The following is a 26,448-nucleotide window of genomic DNA, read 5'->3' as shown; positions in this document are numbered from 1 at the left end:
GCGTGATTCTGCGCGCACCACCAATAACCATCCCTTCATCACAACTCCTCATAGCCAGACTGAAACTCCTCCAGACGATCTCACGTTCCAAAATCTGACTGGTGCAAAACAAAAAGGACCAATGGGTCCAGAAGTTGGAACCAATGACCCTAAAGAATGGCTCATAAACGAACAACGGCGTTTAATGAACAAATACAATGAGCTGGTCAAGCACAAAAAGTTAGCCGACTTAACACAAAGGCTCGCGTTTGATAAGCAAACCATTCATGGAACAACAAAAAGAGCGCGCGCGCCGGAAGATGGTCACTCTGTTCACACTGAACACGCTGATTTTAGTGATGAAGAAGTGCACAGCATGAGGAAGACGCGAGATACTCATGCAGGAGGCTCACAGCTCCGCGCGCACATGAACATGGCGCCTGGAGCCAAAGCCGATATGGATCTGTACACACCGTACAACCCACCAGCGAGAGGGCAAGTGGACGTAACCACACCATATAGGCCAGCCATCTTGGTGAAGCATTCAAAATTCACTGAGCGCATCGCGAAGGCTCCCATTCAACACAAAACCAAGATGCCAAGTGGTTTGGGCAAGTACGATGGCACAACAGATCCAGACGATTTCTTACAAGGTTTTTACAACACTGGAAACCTAGAAAGCTGGACGATGCCAACATGGTGTCACATGTTTGCTCGCTGCCTCACGGGCGCAGCGCGTGTCTGGTTCGAAAGCTTGCCGACTGGACAAATTGATGGGTTCGAAGAGCTATTGGAGAAGTTCCAGGCTCACTTTGTACAGCAGCGCAGACACACGCGCGACCCCGATGACATCATGCACTGCGTGCGCAGGAATGATGAAACCATTGAAGACTACATAACCCGTTTCAATCAGGAATCTCTTGCAATTGGAGGTATCACTGAGCAACTCTTGCGCGTGGCCTTTATACAAGGTGCGCGCAGTGATCAACTCCGCAGAGCTCTCGTGAGCAGAGATGGCATGCCAACCACTTGGGCTAAGCTAATGGAAGCATCGCGAGTCTTCGCGCGAAATGAAAAACAAATTGCCCAAGACAGAGCAAGAGATAGAGGGCATCAAACAGAGGCACCGCGCAACAACGAAAGGAGGGGCAAACAAAACTCCGTATGGTCCAGGTTGCAACAAACCAGTTTTTCTCCCGCAGAAAAGCAGGCGCAACCAAGTTCACCCCAGCCCCAAAAAGACATTCGTAATCGCGGAGAAAGTGACAAGAGGGAAGGTGGCAGAGAGCCCAACAGACCTCTACCAAGAATATGGACTCCCCTCACTAAAACGCCTTCACAAGTGTTAAGCACAGAGAATGTCCAGTTTAAAAGCCCCAAGCCATTACTCCATAAGGGACCACCAAACAGTGGCAAGTATTGTGAGTTTCACAAGTCCACAGGGCACAACACCGATGCATGCCACCATTTGAAGGATGCGATTGAAAGAGATGTGAAATCAGGCAAGTTGGCTCACCTGGTGAAAAACCCAAGACCAGAGAATGAACAGCCAGATGGAGCCCCAGCCAGTAAAAAATTCAAAAGAATCTGTGTAGCCGAGGGAGGAAGGCAAGGGCAACGGTCGAGAAAGAGAAGCGCGCAGGTCCAAGGAGATTGGCGCGAGCAACAAGTAATCTTCCCAAGAATCAGAGGAGGCCCGTCTATCAGCAGTCCTCTAGTCATCACTACACACATTGCTCATTATGAGGTGTTAAAAGTCCTGGTGGACACCGGCAATGAATCAGACATCATGTATGAGCAATGTTTCAGAGTTGGATCCAGCAGACCAAGCAAGGCTCGAAATTGTGAATGCACCAATCTCGGGTGTCTCAAATTAAATTATTCACCCCTAGGTCAGATACAATTTGAACTAACTATGGGGGATGAGAAACACAAGCGAGCAGAAATTGTCAACTTCTTGGTCTTGCCCACCACTTCATGCCATAATATGATCTTGGGTAGAGGAACGATTGCCCAATTTAACGCCATACCGTCACCAGCGCACGGCACGTTGGGGTTCCCAACACCAACAGGTGTAACATTTGTATACCGAGATCATTTGTGCGCAGTGACAAGTATACCGCGGGAAGGGAGAATGAAACTTCCAATGGCAAACAACGCGCCAGAGGAATGGATTCTCAACCCAAAATTCCCAGAGCAAACAATCACAATTGGAGCTACGATATCAGACGACACAAGGTTGAGAATGAAAAGATTGCTCACAACGCATATGTCGGTCTTCGCGTGGCAACATTCTGATATGACTGGGGTTCCGCGAGACCTGGCGCAACATTCTCTCAACACGTTCAAGTCTGTAGAGCCAATTGCTCAAAAGAAGAGAGTCATGGGGGATGAGAAGGCAAAGGCCATGAATGAGCAAGTAGAGGATCTACTGCGCGCAAACATCATTCGCCCAATACGATACCAGACATGGGTAGCCAATCCTGTGATGGTAAAGAAGAGCAACCGGTCATGGAGGATGTGCATTGACTTCAAGGACCTCAACAAAGCATGTCCAAAAGATTGTTACCCCCTCCCAAACATTGACGCGAAGGTGGACTCAGTGGCGCCATTTAAGCTCAAATGTTTCCTGGATGCCTATAAGGGCTATCACCAAATTCAAATGGCACCACAAGATGAGGACAAGACTGCCTTCAGAACTGACAAGGGTGTTTTCTGTTACACAAAAATGCCCTTTGGTTTGAAGAATGCAGGAGCCACTTACCAATGACTCATGGATGCGGTTTTCAACGAGCAAATTGGAAGAAACCTAGAAGTCTACGTGGATGATTTGGTGATTAAAAGCAGGGAGGAAAAACAAATGCTCAAAGACATCGAAGAGACCCTTTGGCGCCTAAAGGAAGTAAACATGAAGCTCAACCCGAGCAAATGCACATTCGGCGTAGAAGAAGGGAAATTTCTAGGTGTAATGGTCACCAAGGATGGTTTCAAGGTGAACCCAGAGAAGGTGGAGGCTATCCTTGACATGCCCTCACCATCCACCATGAAGGAAGTTCAAAAGTTGAATGGTAGATTGGTATCAATCAACAGGTTCCTAGCGAACCATGCAAGCAAATCTACCCCATTCGTCAACACATTGAGAAATTGCTTAAAGAAAAGCCAATTCAAGTGGACGCCTGAGGCCGAGCAAGCTTTCAATGAGATAAAAGAATGTCTGATAAATCTGCCTGCGCTCACAGCTCCACTACCTGGCGAAACTCTAACATTGTACCTGTCAGCAGAAGAGCGCGCCATTGGCGCAGTGTTGTTGGTGGATCGCAAGGGAATCCAAACACCAATCTATTATGTAAGTCGGGTGCTGACAGATCCTGAGACACGCTACTCCATCATGGAAAAGTTAGTTTTATCACTAACACACGCGTCGCGCAAGCTTCATAGATATTTCAATGGTCATCCCATTGAAGTCCTGACTGATTACAACATCCAGCAAGTCTTGCGACGTCCCGCGCTCTCAGGAAGGCTGACAAAATAGGCGCTAGAATTAGGAGAGCACACGATCGCCTATAAGCCTCGTCCAGCAATCAAGGGACAAGTCTTAGCTGATTTCATCGCAGAAATCCCCGAAGGAAAAATTGAAGAGGCTCAGCGCGAAGTAGACCCTCCGCAGGCCAATAATGAAGAAAATGTTTGGAGATTATTCACTGATGGAGCTTCAAACAATGAGGGGTCCGGCGCAGGCCTCAAACTGGTGGATCCAGAAAATCATGAGTATACTTACGCAATCAGGTTGGATTTCAAGAGCACCAACAATGAAGCTGAGTATGAAGCCCTGCTGGCTGGCCTGCGCATCGCGCACAAGTTCGGAGTTAAAAAGCTAGAGGCCCATGTTGATTCATACTTGGTAGCAGCACAGGTCAATGGCCTTTATGATTCCAAGGAGAACACTATGCCTCTGTATTTAGAGCAGGCAAAGAAGCTCACCGAGCAATTTGACTTCTTCAGAATCATACATATTCCGCGCAGTGAAAACAAGTCCGCCGACGCGCTGAGCAAGATGGCATCAACCAGCTTCGATCACTTTGGCAAAGATGTCAGGGTGGAAGTAATGAGCAACCCGTCGGTGGGAGCGAAGTCTGTCCTTGTAATTCATACGACACCTTCATCATGGATAACTCCATTAATGGAATTCTTGAAGGAGGGAAAGGTACCGGACGATCGCGCACAGGCGAGGAAGATAAGACACAAGTCGCAGAACTATGAACTGCTTGATGGTACGTTATATCGACGCTCTTATCTTGGACCGCTCATGAAATGCCTAGATGCTGAGGAAGCAAGCTATGTGATCAGAGAGATACATGAAGGAATCTGTGGAATACATGTTGGCCCGCGCATGGTGGTTGCCAAGGCAATGAACGCAGGTTACTATTGGCCAGGCATGTACTTGGACGCGCTAAAAGAGATCCAAAAATGCAAAGCGTGCCAGAGCTATGCGCCAAACACCATGCGGCCAAAGAACAACTTGATTCCAGTGACCTCCGCATGGCCTTTCCACAAATGGGCAATCGATATTGTGGGTCCCTTACCACAAGCGTAGGGGCGAGTAAAGTTTTTGGTAGTGGCAGTAGACTATTTCACAAAATGGGTTGAAGCCAAGCCACTAGCAAAAATCACGGCCGAGGCAATGAAGCAATTTATCTGGAGCCACATCATATGCCGTTTTGGCCTGCCAATGGAAATTGTGAGCGACAATGGCAAACAATTCACTGACAGGAAGATATCCAGCTGGCTCAAGGAATTGCGCATCAACCAAATCTTCACTTCAGTATACCACCCTCAGGGGAATGGCCAAGTGGAGCGCGCGAACCAAAGCTTGCTGAATGGGCTGAAGAAAAGGTTGGAGGGAGAATCCCATTCATGGGTCGAGGAGCTACCTAATGTCCTGTGGGCGCACAGGACATTAAGCAAAACCAGCAATGGCGAATCCCCGTTCAGCCTAACCTATGGAACGGAGGCTATGATTCCAGCAGAGATTGGATGCCCATCCCATAGAGTGCTCATGATGAATAAGATGGATAACGAGCGCGAAAGGAGGTTGGATCTCAACTTACATGAAGGGCGCAGAGAGGCGGCTATCATCAGTGAAGCCAAATACAAGAAAAAACTAGAAAAATATTACAATCAGCGCGTGAAAGAATGCCACTTCAAGAAGAATGATTTTGTCCTTCGAAACAATGAAGCTAGCCGCGCGATACTCCCGGGAAAGATGTCCCCCAATTGGGAGGGACCTTATCAAGTCTCGGAAGAATTGGGAAAAGGCGCATACGCTTTAAAAGATTTGAATGGAAAGAAGATCCCGCGCGCATGGAACGCAGCACATCTTAGAAAATGTTTCATGTAAAAATTGTCAAGTTTGTAATCAAGGCTTTTTAAGCCATTATGAATAATGATAAGCGCTATTTTCTCTTAATGTGTGTTCTATTACCTTTTGCATACATGTTTCACACTTCCCTTTATTAATTTTGAGCAATATGACAACATTGTATTGACATCAAAACTAAAAATAAAACGAAGTAAAACATACATGCGCGAGCTCCAAGCTCAAACGCGTTAACGAGTCTTAACTCTAAAACGTCAGGGCCTTAGCCCAATAATATGAGCCTTAGCTCAAATTACTCACAACATCCATCCTAAATGCTGCGCAGCTAGACCATAAAAATACCTAAGCACAGCTAAGGCAAAGCACATGCCAAAACATAGTTGTTAAGGTCTTAGGTCGGGGTCGCGCATGGGATTGTAATGGATATCAGAGTAACACATACTGACACGTAAAGGCTAAAAACTCATTCATAATTCCCTATAATAAATGCGCGATAATGTCGCGCAAAAGAGGAATAATGAAATGCCAAGGCACGCGTCAGCATATTCAGAATATCGCAAAATAACTTGAAATATGACAAGGATTAAGTAAAATAATTTCCTTACAACCTTGTTCAAATTTCAATGTGCAAGCATATCTTATATTCAACAAGCAAACACATGCAATATAAAGAGATGAATTGGGAATGCGCAAGATGCGAATAAGGGAAAAACAAAATTTCATTCCAAAACATAGAAGTTTACAAATTTACAAAATGGTGAGATACAAACTACAAATAAAAAAAAAACATGAAGGGCTTTTTAAGTCTCTATATCAACATCGGCCTCTTCATCGTCCTCATCATTAGCTCCTCCCTCAGCATCTGGCGCAGCCCGCTCCTCGTCATCTCCAAACTTACCATAGTCAAGCTGTTCGTCTTGAATGGAGTCGTCTTCTATCACGATAGTGTCAGGAGCGGGTCCTTTGGCCACGCCAAAGCCGCTAGTAGAGGCAGCATTGCCCACGCCATCATCGCTGCCACCAGCCCCTTCACACTCGTCAAGTAATTTCTTTAGCGCGCCGAGATCGGGCTGGTCAGCAAGCGCGGCTATCTGCAAGTCACAAGGAAAAGTATGAGTACAAAAGACTAGGAAAATAAGTCAAGGTAAACTCATTAAGGATAAAATACCTGCTCAAGGATGGGAATGAGAGTATTCAAATACTTCTCCCCCACCTCGGCCATGTCAGCGCAGACAACGTCGAGCTGATAAGGGTAGTCGGATGGGTTCTTCTTCAGCATGCTATATTCACAGCCATCCTTAAACCCTTCAGCTCGACCCAGCAAGCGCGACGCAGCGTTGCAATCCATCACAAGGGTCTGAAACTCGTCTGAGTATTTCATCACATAAACGCAACGAGTCATACCCTGTGAGACTAGCCATTGGCGATCCTGCGCGAGGGAAGAAACAGACGTCTCAAGAGCAGGAATCTGAGAGTTTAACAACTCAACAGTTTCCTTGGTCTGTTTTAGTTCTTCTCTGTCGGACGCTGCTGCCGCCAAGGCCTCATTCCTTTCCGCTCGCGCAGCATCGAGCTCTTCGCTGTTAGACGCTGCTGTCGCCAGGGCTTCATCCTTTTCTGCCCGCGCAGCTTCGAGCTCTTTCTTCAGGCGCGCAACCTCACTCTCTAATAAAGATTTGTCAGTGATAGCCTGCACAAGAGTTTGATCACGCGCCTCTGCCTCTAACTCCAAATCGCGCGCTCGCCGCGCGTACTTGGCTGCATCCGCCTCTGCCGCCTGCAGCTTCTCCCGCGCAGCCTGCAGCTCATGCCCGCGCTTCACAAAGGCAGCGTTGGCACTTGCTCGGTTCTCGCTGAGTTCTGCTTGGAGTTTTTCAGCTCTCTCTCGAGCGTCAGAAAGATTCCAAGCAGAAACCTTAGCCTCTTGCTTGGCCTCCGCAAGAGCATCACGCACCTTTACATAATCATAGCGAAGCTCTTGGGAGGCAGCAAAGAACGCAGACCCAGCAAAAAGATGGTCGTTGAGCAAGTCCACGCGGGCGCGGTCCTCCTGAAACCTCCTTTCAGCTGGAGGCACAGAGTGAGCCCAGAAGTCTTCACACACACCCATGGATTGAAATGAGCTATCCTCAGTAATATTCCATCTCGGGCGGTATATGTGATCGGCTTCCTGCAAACACAAAGCAACGCCAAAGTAACGTTTTAGTCATCTAAACACTAATATGGAAGTCCGTACAGCGGAGCAAAACGAACTTATACCTGCGGAGAGCAAGCAGAAAAGTCAGCGCCAGCCCCACGAGAAGGCTGCGCCACGAAATCTCGTGGCGCTACAGGGCTTGCGCGGCCGCCATCGGAGTCTTCAAAATTGACCTCCTCATTATCCTCTGTAACAGGCCTTTTCTCCTGCGACTTGGAAAAATCAAAACCAGTCTTGCGAGGAGGGCTGCACGCAGGAGGAGGTGAGGGAGGTCTCGACGCCGCTAGATCAGCGCGTAAAATAGTCTCCTGCTCCTTAGTAATCCCAATAAGAGGAGATTCAGTGCTAGTCGGAGCAGGAGCAGAACTAACGGCGCCGGCGCCGGCGTCAGCAGTGCCGCCAGCAGCTTGTGTGCCAGCTATAATTCCTATGAAAAAACCAAAGAGAAATGATTCATGACTTGATCTAAAGGAAAAAGTCAGAAAATCAAAGCGCAATATATACCTTGGCGTACCGCCGTCCGCGAGTTGAACATCGCCATGAAGTCCATTTTCCCCCTTTTCGAGGGTAAAACAGGGGACTTCAAAGCAACCTCCGGCGCAGCCTCGGTACCTTGCTGCGCCTGAGGTTGATCCACCAAGGTCGCCGGCTCTACAAACATTTGAGTGAGCAAAGATTCATTAATAACTCTATCGGAATCACGCTCATAAAACCACAAAATATAAACAAAGTATACCTGTTGGAGAAGAGGAAACAGCAGGTGCAGCGCCGCTTCCCTTGTCCGCCGCGCGAAGAGATGAGGTGGCGGCACCATACCTCGTGTGGACAGGAGGACTGCCCACACCTCGAGGCAAAGAAGACAAAGAAAACATGGAGGTAAACCCCTTGGTTTTCTCAAGTCCCTTCGCTTGAGTAGGAGGATCCTGAGCAACAGGGGCATCATTTTTCTTCTGTTTTTTACTGGCCCCTGCGCCAGTTTTGCCTTTAGCTTTGCACTTGAGTTGTGGCGCCTCGGCTTCTTCCTCCACCTCTTCTTCCGCGAACTCCAGCTCATAGTTCTCGAGCGCATCTACAATACGTGCAACAGAAATGTTAACCAAATTTGGTATTCTAAAGGCATAAGCATAAGTACAAAAGACTTACCAGGCGCATCGCTGTCAAAGCAAAATCCCAAATCAACAGGGATGAACATATCATCGAAGCGATCGGGGAAAGCAACTTCCCCAGCGCCCAGCGCGACAGAGCCACCCTCCATATGCTCATCATAGGCGGCGTGGACGTATTCCTTGCTGACTGCATAATACAAGACAAATGATATCAGTAAAACGAATTATATTCGCGCAGAAATAATACAATGAGCTAATAACTCACATAAGCCATCAACTTGAATGACAGGCTCAGTCGCGCTGTCGGTCCACCTCCTACTCATACCAACCCCCAACAGCGCCTCCTCGCAAATATTCTTGGCGGGGGATGGTTCGGCAGTCAACTTATTAACCCATGCGCCAGTTGGGTTCTTAAGAACATTCTCATCCGCGGGCGCAGAAGTGATCGCGCGCATGGTCATGCGGATGGGAATCACACCAGCCTTAATATAAAAAAATTTCTCAGACCAGTCATGAAGGCTTTTGAAGGAAACAGTGCAGCACTTAACCTTCTGACTGCGAGGAATGAATGAGAACCAAGAATCTTGGATTTTTGGCTTGTAAAAATATTGAAAGCGCCGAGGGGTGGGCTCCTCGCGCTGAGCTTTGCACATGAACTCAAAATGAGTCATGCGCACAAGTCCACAAGGATGGACTTGGGATATGTGAATCCCATGAAACTGAAGCAGCGCACCCATAAACCTTGTCATCGGGAGACGAAGGTTACAGTGAGTGAAAAAATGGCAGTATAAGGAGATATAGCCGGTGGGCGGATCTGCCGCCGTTTGCCCGGCCGCCGGGAGCATACAGCCGTACTCAGGGAGAAAACCCTGAGAGGCGATGAGACTGTCGAAATCAGACCGTTTCGGTTTGCAGGGAATCTCATCCCATCTTTTCACTGTTTTGCCCTTCCCCACCTCCTCCGGCGAGGCCTCGGCAGCCCGTTTTCCCTTGCCGGTCTTCTTCAAAGTGGACATGACTAATGATTTTACACGGCGTTTGCTGGGGGAGATTGTGGTGTCTGGGTTATCAGACATACAACTGTGAATCAAACAGCGGTTACTTCAAGAACGGAAGTCTGGAAGCAAAAGACAAGCTCTTAATCGGAATGAAAAGGGAAGGAAAGAAAAAGCTCTGAAATAACAATGAAGATGAAGAATAACAACTCAAAAGGCTTGCTTTTATAGGCCCAGGAGAGAGAAAGAAACAGGTACTGATTAGAGTTCACGCGCCCCCACTCGCAGGTGCAGGCCAACACGAGCGCGACACGTGTTCCTGACACTGTGTGAGGGGACATGAAAGGGAACGAAACAGGTACTGATCAGAGTTCACGCGCCCCCACTCGCAGGTGCAGGCCAACACGAGCGCGACACGTGTTCCTGACACTGTGTGAGGAGACATGAAAGGCAACTGTAGCACCTCGAGCACACGAAAAGTCTGACACATGTCTCCATCTCTGACGCATGTCAGCACCAACCAACCACGTACATGGACGATTCATTTCAACCAAAAGGATAGAATTTCGCGCAACGATGAGAAATAAAAAAGAAAAGACAAACCTTATTAAAAGAGCAAACTATTAAGTCTAATATCTATCTTACCTCGCTCGCGCGAGACAAGACACACATTAGACTGGGGGGGGGGCTTGAAGAGGTATGCACCCGCCTTAACATCGAGCGGGGCGGGTCAACCCACAAGATATAGACAAGAGGCTTGAAATCAAGACGTCATGAAGGCACAAATTGGTGTTATAATGTAGAATTATAATTACAAATTGGTGTGAAAAAATATTTAATTATAATTACAAATTGGTGTAAAAAGTATTTAAAAAGGAAGAATACATGTAATGTAATACTAGTTGGGTTATGTGGGTTGTAATATTTGATTTGTTTTGTTTTGTTTTGTTTTGGTGCTATGGTTTATTTCCCCGCCAAAAATGTGAGGTGGGGGCCCAAACCCATTGAGAGATGGCGGGAAACACTACAACACCCCTGGGTTATTTCCCCGCCAAAAATGTGTTACATACAGAAGAAACCTATCCATCCATTCATTCATCTACCACAACCACAACACTTTGTTTGTTTCTTTTTTTGTTTCAAGGTTGAGAGCAAAGATGGATTCATACTTGGTGGATGAGCAAGCCGCGAGCGTGGAAAACCACTTCCTGGATTTCCTGAAAAGGTACCCACTCACTCAAATCACTTGAATCTCAATCTCAGTCTCAATTAATTTCATTTGATTCAGCTTCATGGTTGACCCTGGTTCCCGAGACCCACCCTTTTACGAATCTGAAATCGACGCCATGAGACCCAACTCCATGTTTATCGATTTCTCCCATGTCATGACCAGAGAGTTCCTCCAGAAAGCCATTTCTGAAGAATATTTGAGGTTTGAACCCTACCTCAAGAACGCCTGTAAGCGATTTGTCATGGGGCAGAAACCCACTTTCATAACCGACGACAACCCCAATAAGGATATAAACATTGCGTTTCACAATCTTCCTATAATTAAAAGGTTGAGAGACTTGACTACTTCTGAGATTGGTAGGCTAGTCTCAGTAACAGGTGTGGTCACCAGAACAAGTGAGGTTAGACCTGAACTCATCCAAGGCACTTTCAAGTGCTTGGAGTGTGGAACAATTGTTAAGAATGTTGAGCAACAGTATAAGTACACTGAGGTTAGTAGGTATCGATGCTTTTCTTTTCTTTTCTTATATGATATACTTCACTTGTTGTTACTCATTATCATGTAGCCTTTGATATGTATGAATGCCACATGTTCCAAGAAAGGAAGGTGGACACTTTTGAGACAAGAAAGCAAGTTTGCAGATTGGCAAAGGGTTAGAATGCAGGAAACATCTAAAGAAATACCTGCAGGATCCTTACCCAGATCCTTGGACGTTATACTTCGCCACGATGTTGTTGAGCAGGCTCGCGCTGGTGACACGTATGCTATTCTAATTTGATGCTTATCATTTAATTCATAACTTATATTATAATCTTAATTTTTTTTTATTATTATATTTGCAGGGTCATCTTTACCGGTACTGTGGTTGTGATACCTGACATTTTGGCATTGGCGGCTCCGGGAGAAAGAGCAGAGGTTCGTAGAGAAGGCGGTCAAAGTCAACGCTCTGGTAGTGTTCAAGAAGGTGTTAAAGGTCTTCGTGCATTGGGAGTTAGAGATCTTTCTTATAAGCTTGCGTTTATCGCAAACTCAGTGCAGGTATATGGCTTATCTCTATAAACATCTTTCTATTGTGTTCATGGATTTAGATCATTTAATTTTGAAGCAGATTTCAAATGACACAAAATACAATATTATTGTTATTATTATTCAGGATTCCTACTTATCTAATAAACGTGTCCATTTAAGCTGTCATTGAATTTGTTGGATAGTAATTATGAACTTTTATGAAGATCTGTGATGGTAGAAGGGATGCTGACATTAGGAACAGGAAGAGAGATGCTGAGGATGATGACATTCAGCGGTTCACGGTTGGTGTTCCCTTACCTTTAAACAAGCCTTTGAAATAAGCTTGTTTAATAAACGAGCCCGGGCTTCACTGGCTCGGGAGCTTAAACGAGCCTGTTACACACACACACACATATATATATATATAAAATATTTTCTATATAAAAATAACTTAATATAAAAAATAAACGAGTTAAGCTCGAGCTTGAAAATACGATTCAGGAGCCGAGCTTGAAACAAGCCAAGCTTGGGCTTGTCTCGGCTTGTTTGCACTCCTAAAATAATGTTACTTTTAATAACATTAGTTTCATAGTACCTAAAAGAACATGTTAGTTCTAGAGTGTTTTTTTCATCAAGGATATTATGCTTGTAATCTCAGAATAGTCTTTGAATGGGTTCAATAAGAACATGTAATCAACACACTTTTCATATATTTCATTTATTATTTCAGCCTGAGGAGGAAGCTGAGGTTAATGCAATGAGAAACACCCATGAATTTTTCAACGAGCTTGTTAACAGTATTGCCCCTGCTGTGTATGGTCATCAAGACATCAAGCGTGCAGTCCTACTTATGCTTTTGGGTGGGGTCCACAAGTTTACTCATGAAGGAATCAATCTTCGAGGCGACATCAATGTCTGCATTGTTGGCGATCCTAGTTGTGCGAAATCTCAGTTTCTCAAGTACACAACAACTTTAGTTCCCAGATCTGTTTACACATCTGGAAAATCCTCATCTGCTGCTGGATTAACTGCCACTGTTGCAAAAGAGCCTGAAACTGGAGAGTTTTGTATAGAGGTACACTTTGTTAAAATTCTTGAATATTAGCTTTAAAGATGACACTTTGGCCAAAAAAATGCATTTTTGGAGATTTTGCCCCAAACCCATATAAAAAATCGGATCTTTAATTGCCTACGCGATATATATAACAAACATCTAAACATGATATAAATGTATAAGATAAAAGAACAGAATATTAGCATCATTAAGCAGTAATATATTATCATATTCAAGAAAAGTAATCAGAAGCAAGACCTTAGTTCAAACTCATGAAAAAATCGGATCATTAGTCGCCTACATGATATATAAAAAACAGTTGAACATGAATTTAAGATATATGAACAAATACAAAAAACAAGATTAATAAAGTTTTGAACAGTTGTTTTTCATGTACTTTGCAATATGCTAAATCGCAGTAATTTCATGTCAAGGAAAGATGTATTATGCATCTGATTATTCAAATCTTTCAGACATTTGTTTTCATTTTCTATGTTTCTGGTTTCAGGCTGGTGCATTAATGCTTGCTGACAATGGTGTTTGCTGCATTGATGAGTTTGACAAAATGGATGTAAAAGATCAGGTAAGTTATCTCACTGTTTGATTCTTCAAATGCAATATCTTAATGTTATTATATTAAATGATTATCTTTAAAAGGTTGCAATACATGAAGCAATGGAACAACAAACAATAAGTATTACAAAAGCAGGAATTCAAGCAACATTAAACGCAAGAACATCAATTTTGGCCGCTGCGAATCCCACTGGAGGCCGATATGATAAATCCAAACCGTTGAAGGTAACATTATATTTTGATTTGTTATATTTATATATTGTAATGTATTGCAATGTGTTAACAAAGTTCGGAATAATACTGCAGTACAATGTTGCTCTTCCACCAGCCATTCTTTCACGGTTTGACTTGGTCTACGTTATGATTGATGACCCTGATGACACAACAGATTATAATATTGCTAATCACATTGTTGATGTGCATAAAAACGGCAATGTTGCGGTTTCCAAAATGTTCACAACTGCACAATTGAAGCGTTACATTGCATACGCCAAGACCAAAAAGCCAAAGGTTCATTTTGCTTTTTTTTCATAGACATTTTACAACGAATATATTTGCTGAAAATAGAATCTGTGAAATGCAGCTAACTGCAGAAGCTAGAAAACTTTTGGTGGATTCTTATGTAAACCTGCGTAGAGGTGATACCGCACCAGGAAGTAGAGTTGCATATCGCATGACAGTTAGACAGTTGGAGGCATTAATCAGACTGTCAGAAGCAATTGCCAGGTGTCACTTAGATGATGAGGTATCTTTTATACAGTATGTTTACCTTAATAGAAAAGTATTTTGGATGCCACGTAGCATAATTTTACTCTTCCACATTCTATTTTTCTCGCCCAAATTTCCCCTTGACCTTTCTTTTTTTCAAAAGTACTATAATTAATGACTAGTTTTATCCATATCTTTCAATTTTGTTAATATTTTTTTTATCTTTTTCTTTCCGTTCTATTATGAAACAAATCGATAAAACTATTCTATATAATTTTGAAGTCTGTATATATTAGTTTTGTATATTAACTATCTTTATTATTTAGAACTTTTAAATATTATGGCTCTTATAATTATTAGTATTAATTCGTGTACTTGTACAGTTATACGCAAGTTTAATCATATCTTAAATCAATATTTCTTATAATTATTAATTTCTTATTACTAAGTATATAATATTTACATTTATTCAACCCGTGTAATACACAACCTATAACATGCTCATGATAAATTTGGTCAATTGTGTTTTGCGTTTCAGGTTCACCCACGCCATGTTAAACTAGCAACTCAATTGCTAAAAACATCAATAATCAGGCATGTTTTAATGTTGATAGTTGTAAAATAGTTGAATAGTTAAATAGTCTACTGCACAAACCAAATGTCACTAATTACGTATGCATACGAACCTGCAGTGTCGAGTCAACCGAAATTGATTTGACCGAGTTTCAAGAAGATGTTCCAGAAGATGGTGAAAATGGAGAAAATGATGAAGCTATGCCAGATGCTGACGTGGCCAATGAGCATCTAGACGAAAATGGTTTGTAGATATTATAAAGTTTTATTAAAATTATTAGAGATTTTTGAATTCCTTTTGTTTTGATTTTAAAGTGGACACTCGTTTTTCATGTTCAGTAAACGCAGAAGCGAAGAAACTGGTTATAACAGATGAATACTTTCAGATGGTGACTCAAGCTCTTGTGATGCGTCTTAGACAGCACGAGGAAACAGTTGCACGTGAAGGTATGCAACATTGTTGTTGATCTTAGTTATAAGCATGACGAGTTAGTATATTGGACGCGAGTTGATGCATATATATTTTGTTGTTTTTCAGGGAGCGGGTTAGCTGGAATGAGGCAAAGGGATTTGATACAGTGGTATGTGGATCAGCAGAATGAAAAGGAAAAATACACATCCGTAAAGGAGGCAAAGGCGGAAATCACCAAGATTAAAGCTATTATAGAGGTAAAAGAAATTGTTTGTAACCCGTTTACATACAAATGGGTTGATTGTAGGGTTGTTAATTGGTTAGGTTTTGGATTTACCCGGTCATAAACGTAAACCGAATAAGATAAGCGTGTCATCGAATCGAATAAGAATTAGGTTTGGTTTTGGTTATAAGAACCGATTAAACTGAATTTAACCGAATTGATTTTCGATGCTGTAAAATCATTTTTTAAATAATTTAGTTTATTTGTTATTATAATCTACAAGTAATATATAAAGATAAGATAATTTGGTCTAAATTTTTATTAAGCAACTACTTTAATTTATTACTATTGTATACAGATAAGTACATTTGGTATAACTCTTTGTTAAGTAACTTATTTATTTAAAGTATTGTACAAAGATTAATTATATTATTATAAAAAAATTGGAGGTTAAGAAAAAAACTTGTCTAGTACTGGATATCATATATGATATTTTCTTAAAAATGTTGTTGATATTCGGTCAATACAGGTTATTCAGTTATAACTGAATTCAAAATTTGCATAACCGAAAACAGAATGGATATTCGGTTGTTTGACTCATTTTGTGTTGTGATTCGACCTCTTATTTTAGTCATAGTTAATCGTTTTTTAACGTAACCGTGTTTTGTGAGGGATGCAGAGTTTGGTAAAAAGGGAAGGGCATTTAATCGTGGTGGATGAGGAGGAAGCAGGGCAAGGGAATGATGATGGAAATGGAAGACGGTCCGCTCGGAACAACAGGATTCTTGCAGTGGCACCTAACTATGTTATTGATTGATTAAGTTTGATGGATACTAGTTGTTTAGTAGGTTAAGAAGCTAGACACTGTAAAGCCTGTGATGAATGCTATATTTTTACCTGTTGTGATGGAACTTATAAATGTTTTTTTTACTTTTAGTATTATTGTTATTGCTATTTTTAAATCCCGGATTGTGGTGCTTAGTTTGCACTTTTTTCACTTGGGAAAAGGTTTTGTTTCAGTCCTTTTTGGAAGGAGTTCATCGTTTTGTTGAAAACTGCCAAATAAAAAAGGCTATTAAAAATTATGTGAAGCGCGATGCTATGGTGACCGACATTAAACACGCGCAACTAACACTGACCCTCGTAACTGTAACCGGGCATGGTGCTATGTCGTGTGTTACGTGGAGTTGGAAACGCGTCTACTACGCAACTAACACTGACCCTCGTAACTGTCACAGGGCGAGGTGCTATGTCATGTGTGTTTCGTGGCGTTGGACACACGTCTATCGACCGCATGGTGTGTAAACTACTTTAAGAACGTAATTGACGTATAACCGGTCTTTTTATCATATTGAAAAGCTGAAATGTATGATAATTAAACATCCTTTTTTTAACCAACACGTTCTAACTGAAAACCTTTATGACTCACCCTTTTTGACCTGTACCTCTTCCAACACGAACTAAATTAACTTTTTTTGGTGTTAACCCGTTCCGACCCTTACCTCTTATGACCCGAACTCGTCTTGACCCGTTACCCGAACCTACCCTACCAGACCCGTTTGCCGCTCATAACTGGTATTTACGTAACATGTTAAAGTATTTCATTTGACACGAGTTTATAACCCAATGTGTCAACTACTTCGCGCTTGTAACCACTGTAAAAATCCAAACTAGGTTATGATTAATCCTCGATTATCACTAGTCCCTACTCATCGCTTAGTTGTCGATAAATTGCTATTTGATCAAGCTCGGTCAAAATTGAAAATTTTATATAAAACTAAGTGTTTCCCTGGTGCGTTGCGCCGGACAGGTCGGTAAAATATGGACGGTGGTAAAATACAAGCGTTGATACGGTAAATCGACGTGAATTCGGTCAGGTTTAGTTATGTGCGCTATTGTACCCGAAATAAGAAAAAAATAAAAAAAAATATAAAAATTAGGGTAACAAATGGCGTGGCCACGGTCGGCAAAATTCGATCATTTGTAAAACCCGATCGTTATCGATGCCGGGCGTTGAGGCGGTTGAGTCTACGCAAATTCAGTAGGCTTTAGTCATGTTCGTTACGGTACGGGAACCAAAAAAATAAAAATCAACATTCGGTCGGCAGTCGGTTTTTGTCATGTTCGTTACGGTACCGGAACTAAAATAACAAAAATTAGCATTCGGTTGGTTTTCGTTACAGTACTAGAACTAAAACAAAATGTCGTGAGTATACGCGAATTTGGTTAGTTTCCGCCGCGTTCGGCACAGTACTGTAAAACAAAATAATATAAAAATAACAAAAACAAAATTCACATTCGGTAGGTTTTCATTACATTCATTATGGCCGAAACTAAAACAAAACAAAACAAAACAAAAAACAAAAAGATATACTACAAATAGGGTGCCACAAATTGGCTCAATGGCTTTGCGGCACCAAACTCCTTGATTATATTATAGAAAATAGTTTGGTATATAATTGTATTTTTCGAAAAATACGTACATAAAAATTTCAATCCGATTAATCGCTATTAATCCCAATTAATTGTTAGTTTCTACCCCACCGCCCAACTAGCGTCTTGCGAGTTCTACAACATTGCGTGTAACTGACTTCTCAATGCATGTAACTGGTCTGAAAACCATATTGAAAAGCTAGAATGCATAATAATTTTGTAAAATCTGTTTTTTAATCAACACGTTATAACCTGCAACCGTTCTGACCTGACCTTAGCATCTTCCAACCCAAACAAAGTTAACCCTTTTTGTATTAATATGTTCCGACCCTGACCTGTTATGACCCAAACCCCTGTTGACCCGTTACCCGAACCCACCCTACCAGAATCGTTGTCGCTCATTACTGGTAATCACGTAACATGTTAAACTGCTTTATTGGATGCGCGCTTATTGACCCCAGAATGTGTACACTACTTCACGCGCGTAAATGACGTTTGGACGCACGTAACCGATCTGAAAACCAGATTGAAAAGCTGAAATGCATAATAATTTTGTATAATCATTTTTTAAACCAACATGTTATGACCCCAAAATCGTGTTAACATGGCCCATTTTGACCTTAACCTCTTCCGACCCTAACCTGTTATGACCCAAGCACGTTTTGACCCATTACTAGAAGTCATCCCTACCTGACCCATTCGTCGCTCATAACTAGTAATCACGTAATATGTAAACTTTTTAAAATTAAAAGTATAACAATATCACAGTGAAGTTAAAGAAAATAAAATTCTCGGTTTTATGTTATAACTTGTTTTAAAAAATATTAACATAAGAAAAAAAAATTACGACTGCTTGAAAATCGTGTAAGAGGTTAAGCGGCGTATGTTTTATTACTCTTTTTACCCGTCACAATAAGCGAACCAAAACGGACCCATAACCAATGTTTTATGGGTCAAGCGACTTATGTTTTATTACTCTTAAAAAGAATACGACCCAAATAATTTGATTATTAATGGGGATGCTATCAATTACCAAGTCACTGACCGGCCGATACATGTTATATATACATGTAAGAGGTTGAACTCGGGTTATATTTCATCTCAAGTGAGTAATACCAAAATATTACTCTTATTAGGTGCGAAGACGGTTCTATGAACATTTGGAAGTGTGTTTGCCAAACAAATCAATAGCAAGATCAAAACACAAAACGTATATGTATTAGGTTTTACCACAAAATTCAAATGTGTCATATATGAGTGCAATAAGAGTTAAAAGACAAAAGGATACTCGAAAGAATGTGGCGCACTTGAGACCTTCGTCATACCTCCGGCACGTATTACAGTATTACATGGTTTTTTCGATGAATGACAATTTACTTTTTGAATAAATTAAGCTATATAAACCAAATATATTGAAACAAAACTTAGAAAACCGAATAAACTAAAATGAAACCAAAAACCAAAAGAAATCTAATCGAAAGGAAACTAAAAACTAATTAAAAGATTTTGTTTAAAAATAAATATGGGTCGAGTAGATCAAAATGGTCATTATTAACAAAAACACAATTACTAACAAAAAAACAAATTGCAATCCTATCCGTTACCAATAAAATGTAACCTTACTTATAACGTGCCTCTTCAACAATAAACTTCAAGTGAATATTGGTATAGTGATTCTCCATTGACTTGTGTCTTCCAATCCAAATGAGTTCTCTCAAAGCTTGAGCAATACTAACCTAAAAATAGGCTAAACAAACCGTTGAAACTGGATTAGGCTTATACATACTTTAATTTTAGTTCACAACGTTTGTTTTATTAATCAAATAAAACATCAAAACTGAAAAAGAAAAGTGAAGAAAGAATATACCTCATCTAATCTTTTGAGAAGCTTCAAAGAGTGGCTTCTAACCCGACTTCTAACTCGCTTTCTTTATTTTCTGCACACATCAAACAACCAGTTATCTAAACAAACTCGTAATATACCCGTAAATCCGTAATTGTTTTAGACAGAATACTGTAGAAACAACCAAAATATCCTCCAAGCAAATCCAATCACCACCAAAGTTCATGTTTAGGAACATAAAAATGATTTTTTTACTTAAACTATTATATAACAAAGTGCCTAATATTTTTAGTAAGAAGATTGTGCATTTTCCAAGTTATAAGATAAACCATAATTGTGTCCTCAAAAAGTCACTTTTGACTCGTTTACTTACATGTTATGTTTAAAATGTGCCAATTTATTTTTAAAATTCATTTGTCACGTAAGCTACCACAAATAGTTTATGTCAGTTTATAAAAGCAAATTTAAAATGTAAAAAATAATGTAAGATTCGTAAAATGAATTTTGATAAGTTAAGCTAGTCAACCCACGAATCCGTAGGGTTAGATAGAACATAGCCCATTTAGATAAACGTGCTCGTGCTTTCGACCCAAAACCAACACGGACCCATTTAGGCTTTTATTATGCCAAAGAAAAGGTCAAAGGCTTTTAACTTGCTGCTAACCATGGGTCAAAAGTAGAGCTTTTAAGCATAAGTTTGACTTTTAAAGTCAAAACATCAAGAAAGCCAAAAATAATAAAACAATTAACTTTTCCCCTAAAAACTACCTAATATCAACACTATATGGACAACGAAGACAATTGATATGAATGCTTCGTAGCTTACCTTAATATGAGCATCTCCAAGTAGTAGCAAACACACACGTCTACTGCAAACTAACAACATAAAACAAACAATATATAAATCAAGGCGAACCAAATATGTTAATATAATTGACAAAAACAAAGTACTTTCTGGCATGTTATAATAATCCGAAACAGTTTCTACCAGTATCCATTTTGTCAAACCTGTTCTGACCCGAACCATATTGGCCATTTTTTTAAAACGACATGTTTTGGCCCGTATCCGTTTTTTGTCAAAACTTGTTCTGATCCGAACCAAATGACTGTTTTAAAAAAAAAACATGTTTTGACCCAAACCCGTTCTTACCTGTTGTCCCGTCCAGCCAACCTGCTCGTTTTGCCATGTAGACTTTAAATAATAGTTGCAGAAAATTGAACTACAGTATTTTTGTTTTTTATATTTTATTATCAATTTAAACAGGGCTAGGTATTAGTAAAAAAATGAAGATGCAAAGTAGGAAACTTTTGATCAATATTCATGCGCAGAATCAAAATCTTCAACTCCTTTGAAGATTCTCACTATGGTCAATGAAAAAACTCAAAAAGACTCCGATCTTGAAGCCACCTTAACAAGAAACCTCAGATGGATTATAAACAATCAGATCAAGAACATAATCTTGAGGTGTCCTGATCACGAAACATCGGTTAACTTTTTCCAAAAGAAATTCAAAACTCTTGATCTTCAAGGAAAAGCACTAAACTGGCTCAAAAAATACCCGTGTTGCTTTGAAACGTACCTCAAAGGCGACGAATATTATTACAGATTAACCAAAAGGATGATATTTTTAGTACAAGAAGAAGAAGAAACTGTTAAGAGATATTCAAGAACCGGTTGTTGTTCAACGATTAGCGAAGTTGTTAATGATGGTTTATAATCATAAACTCAACGTCTCGAAACTAAACGAATTCAAGAACAATTTGGGGTTACCGGATGATTATTTAATAAGAATCATACCGAAATATTTTGACAAGTTCCGGGTTGTTAATTATGGCGGGAGAAAGAATTCGATGCAGATCAAGCTCGTTAAGTGGGACCCGGAGTTAGCAGTTTCCACAATCGAAAAGAAGTGTCGAGAACCGAGTTCGAACCCGTCATTCCCGTGCTCGTTACCGTCCACTTGGGTTAAATCATGGGAGAAGTTTCATGAATTCGATTTGACACATAAGCTACCACAAATAGTTTATGTCACTCTATAAAAGCAAATTTAGCATGTAAAAAACAATGTAAGATTTGTAATCCAACAAAATATTTTTGTTCATTTAGTTAAATGAACGAACATGAACACGTCTCGTTCATTTATATTCATGAACGTGTGACATATCCGTAAATGATTGCTCACACGACGCACCAGTTGATGATTTTCTCACCCGTGAAAGTCAGTTTTCTAGCAGTGTACGTAACAAATACATATTCTTAACACCAACGAACATGACAATGAATGATAAAAAAAACAACATACCGATGGGTTGCAGTGGCAGCAGGGGCGCAATCGACATCATCACAATTCTGAATATGACCAACTTTCCTAGGACCGATCTAGTAAGGAACTTGTCTCCATCTTTTCTTTGAGAGCTGCATCCCTTGCGGGTTTAATGAGCATGTATTCTTTCTGCATAATTATTTAAAAAATTATTAAAGAAACCAACAATCTTAAATGGATCAAATGATAAAATATCAATGGTATCAATTTACATGGCGTTGTACACAAGGCCCGTTTGAACATTGACGGTTTGGCTTCATTGCCATTGTTTCTATTGCTCTTGTTGACCTGCACGCCAAAAATTAATACTTAAAATGCATATATGAAAAAAAAATTATAAATGTATATTAATAAATTAATAAATAGCATAACATATATAAGATCTAAGATAAGTTAAACCTAAAATCATAATAATGACAATTCACCAACATATAAACAATTAACTTAACAAAACTGATTAAAAACTGTATAATTGACTATTTGACTATTGACTATTTGGCTAATTATCACTAACTAACTAAAATTGAACATGAATTTCATCTAATTACAAGTTCAATTTGCATTATAAATATTTTAACCTCCTCCATGTTTTAGAATTTGACAGAGGGAGAGAGAAAAAGAGTAGAAATTAGAGAGTTCACCATTTAAAAATTGAGCAATCTGGTGGCCATCGGATCTGTATCAAAGTTTCTATTATCACCAATTGATGAGAGTAGTAGTTTTGCCCGGAATTGAGGTCTAGGGTTTTTATGAATTCGAAACAGTCTAAATATCAATTAGGGTTATGTACTATTAATCGAAATACCAATAAATCAACCCATTAACAGACGAACATACCTTTTATTTGGAAAGAGGCCTGCGAATCACAAATCAGAAGTTTGAATCGCCAATGATGATGCAAGATAATGGTTTCGGATTCGAGGGAGATGATGGTGAAGAAGATATACTATGTGAGTCTGCAGTAGCGATAATAGGGTGGCCGAGAGGGGAAGGATTAAAGAGGTGTTCTGACCCATGACCCATTTAAGTGTATCCATTTAATTGTATAATCGTGAAGTCCGGGTTAAATTAACGAGAAGCCTCCATTTTAAAATCAAGCAAATCTGGTGGCTCCAAAAAAGGGGGAGCGACCACATCGCGACACATAGAATTTTCGGATCTTCGTTTATATATATTATAGATATGTAGTATAAATAATAAAATCCGTGACACGAGTATGTATATAATCATACCAGATAATTATATAAACATAATCTGTTCCGTTAGTTGTTTCGTCCGTATCTGTTAAGCAAGTTAAGCAGGTTTATTGTTCGTTGCCCAAGGTGTAACTCTTACGGGTCATAACTCGGTTGACTGCGTTTATTTAATCACACCGGTCCATAATTCCCAACAGTTGCCGGGTTCAACTTCAGGACTCCTGGTGGCGGTGGCGTGTTATTGGCGGATGGTGACGATGGTTATGGCGGTTTATAGCAGACTGTAGCCGGAGATGGCTACGACACGACCTTCATGGTCTTGTTTCAATTGGTTGGGGTCGGTTGGATTTCCTTTTTTCGGCATGTTCTATTCTGGCATTTGTCTTACGATTCTTTAAAAGAAGCTCCATTACTATGAAATCCCAATATGAATGATTTGAGCCTTGACGAAAATGTAAATGTATAAATCCCCAATTTGGGTTTTCCCGATGGTGTGGTGGTGTTCTTAAGGGTTTTTGTTAAAAACCACAAATTGTCTAAGATGGTGGGGGGATGTATGGCATGTGACGGTTGTCTCATTATGGTAGTTGTCTGATTATGGGCTTCGTTTGCTGTTCGAATCTTATGTATGCAATGGTCGCTAGCTGACACACCCCAACCTACGGCAGAATGTCGGGGCGTAACTGATTGCACAGTAGCTCACAAGACATAACAATGTTATAGTGACAATAACTAATTATTTAATTTCAAAATAACCAAGTACATCACAACTTTAAATAAACATTATCCAAATAAACCATAACTTAAAACAAATAAATTTCAAGATAAACGTTCGTTGATATCTTAAAGGTATCAAATCTACTTACTTCAACTTCTTTCATCTGATATATGTACCTGCAACATACGTAAAAATATATATTTTTGGTCAACACAACAGTTGGTGAGCAAACACAAGTTTTCTTGATATATACAATAGTAAATAACAATTCAACGCGGATGCGGTAATTACAACAATTGATTGAAATAATAACAAATAAAGTCCGTTCATCATGACACTAAATCAAGCTACTAGGATGGATGTATGATCATACCAATGAGGATGAGGTTCACCATAACAATAAATAAACACCTTGACAAATAAGCATATAACAATTAACTAGCAATTACACGTAAACGCATTAATATGAATTGTGGTTGAGGACTCGTTTAAACTAAATATTATAATGTGCGGCACGCATGCTACCCCCAAAACAAAATGGAAAACGAATGTGAATTACTCACCTTATAATATAGATCTTAGTGAGAAAAAGTGTAGGCTCCTGGACGGATCGTACACGGGACGTCGCTAACAACGCAGGTGCGGAATCCCTGCGTGGGTAGATACGAGTGTAGAGTATGTAGAGATCGAACACGAAAGCAATAAACCAACCACGTTATATTGATAACAAACACGTGACCCGAGGTCACAGTTACAGACTATGACACGAACACGTTCACTGAACAACTGAAACAAACCCTAAAACGACCAACTCCGTAAACTGTTCGCTGAACAGTATATAAACACGACAACTTCGCCACAGGCGAAGTTGTCAATAACTTCGCTGATTCAACAAGTTCGCCATAGCGAACTTGTTGACAACTTCGCGTTTTACATAAATAATCATAATCAAAACATAATTACATTACAGACTCGATTACAAATGCTAGACTATGAACTACTGACACATGTACCAACAGACTCCCCCTTGGCAGTAGCTTCATATCTTGATCTTCAACTCTTGAGTCTTGTAATCTTGCATCTCTAAGCATGCGCCCCTTCTCTAACACATACCGACACCACCCGTTGATATTTCCTAGCTTGATCCTTCCAAGCAGGAATGTAGAAGATCTTTTTCTCGTTGAGTGCCTTCAGATCAGCCTTCGATAGATTAACAAGATGCATCGGGTCGTAAACCCGAAGTACTTCTTGTTCATCCTCATCTTCCATTACCGCCTCAGCTGTCTCACAATCCACATACCACCATTTTAGATCTTTGAGCACGTCCTTGGGCATGAACTTCATCGGTACTTCTTTAAGGCACCGGATCGGTTTGTATTTCATAACCATCCAAGGTTTTCCATCAACTCTCAGACCTCTATCCTTGTCTTCGACAAGTTTTCCCTTTTGTGGTTTCAGTAGCTCAAACTTTTTATCTTTAACACACTCTTTCCACACGATCTTCGCAATAATTCTAGCCATGTTGTCTTCGCTTCTGTTTATCAATCCCAATCTGGCTAAATATTTTACTTCACATTCTGGCAGTGTGTTTAGAGATCTCAACTTTCTCTGGAAGTACTGAATGCCATCGTACCTCTTGATCACGAAGAGCCGCAGCTGCTCGTCATATAACCAGCAGATAATACCTTTCTTGGCTTCCGCGTATCCCTTAATATTGTAACTTTTTCTGAACATCTTAGGGACCGCCGGCTTCTTCGTCTTTACGAACCAGTGGGCACAACCCTCCTTCCACTTCGGTTGTTCCTCCCACTCAGCATCTTCCTCTACATTCTCGTCACACAAACCTGTTCTGTCAACCTCCGGAATCTCATGTTCCACGGAGTCATCCACAATCTCACCTTCTTCTAACATGTTTTCAACCGTAATCTGTTCTCCAATCCTCTCAATCTCATCCACTGGCAGCACATCTTCTTCCATCATAAACTCATCATCCTCCTCATCCAACTCTTTCAATGCATCTATCACGTCTTCAACATCAGCATCATCATCAACTGCTACAACATCGTCACCAACTGCATTTGTAGACTCCCCCTCAGTTGTGGAAGCCCCAAGAGCCTGAGAGGTTCTTGGCAGCTCACCACCTGCACCTTCTGGTGCATTGGGATCATCGTCATGATCTTCTCTTCGTTTCGTCCTCAACTCATCACCCCTACACGTCTTCTCCCCCTGAGATGCCAAGAATGCCTTGAAGGCATCTATTATTTTACCGTGTTCTACCAGGAGGGCTGCTTGTAGTCGATTGGATTCCACTAGGCTCTGAATGGTCTTTGTCTGATCAGCAACAATCCGCTCTAGTGAAGTAATCCTCTCGGAATCTGAAGTAGGCATTGGAGTTGGCGGGACATCAGCAGAAGTGACCGCAGGTGGTACACTTGGTAACCCTGCAGTAGAAGTGATGGTCGACTCCACAAATCGTGCAACTACCACCGGTGGATTAA

General features: G+C 40.8%; 1 protein-coding gene and 1 pseudogene across 1 annotated transcript; both read left to right on the top strand.

The window, feature by feature from the left end:
• The first annotated feature begins 10,811 nt into the window (after nt 1-10,811).
• Nucleotides 10,812-16,350, top strand: LOC143632521 (DNA replication licensing factor MCM6-like). Its single transcript, XM_077101020.1, has 15 exons — nt 10,812-10,879; nt 10,943-11,375; nt 11,451-11,644; nt 11,728-11,923; nt 12,118-12,195; nt 12,624-12,968; nt 13,456-13,530; nt 13,605-13,745; nt 13,827-14,030; nt 14,104-14,265; nt 14,767-14,822; nt 14,921-15,045; nt 15,141-15,248; nt 15,340-15,470; nt 16,116-16,350. Exons 1-15 carry the CDS (start codon nt 10,812-10,814, stop codon nt 16,251-16,253), a joined length of 2,454 nt encoding a protein of 817 aa, XP_076957135.1. The 3' UTR covers nt 16,254-16,350.
• Nucleotides 16,351-20,996: 4,646 nt separating this feature from the next.
• Nucleotides 20,997-22,002, top strand: LOC143632518 (protein WHAT'S THIS FACTOR 1 homolog, chloroplastic-like; annotated as a pseudogene).
• Nucleotides 22,003-26,448: the final 4,446 nt, after the last annotated feature.

The sequence above is a fragment of the Bidens hawaiensis genome, unplaced genomic scaffold (genome assembly GCF_021521415.1).
Source record: "Bidens hawaiensis isolate Kalapana, Puna unplaced genomic scaffold, B.hawaiensis_p1.1 tig00006395_1, whole genome shotgun sequence".
In the NCBI taxonomy this organism is placed as follows: domain Eukaryota; kingdom Viridiplantae; phylum Streptophyta; class Magnoliopsida; order Asterales; family Asteraceae; genus Bidens; species Bidens hawaiensis.
This window is presented reverse-complemented; position numbering and strand designations above follow the sequence as displayed.

Coding starts and splice junctions, on each gene's coding strand:
- LOC143632521 (XM_077101020.1), top strand. CDS start 10,812: ATGGATTCATACTTGGTGGATGAGCAAGCCGCGAGCGTGGAAAACCAC. Junction 13,746..13,826: donor ATAAATCCAAACCGTTGAAG/GTAACATTATAT, acceptor ATAATACTGCAG/TACAATGTTGCTCTTCCACC. Junction 15,471..16,115: donor AGATTAAAGCTATTATAGAG/GTAAAAGAAATT, acceptor TGAGGGATGCAG/AGTTTGGTAAAAAGGGAAGG.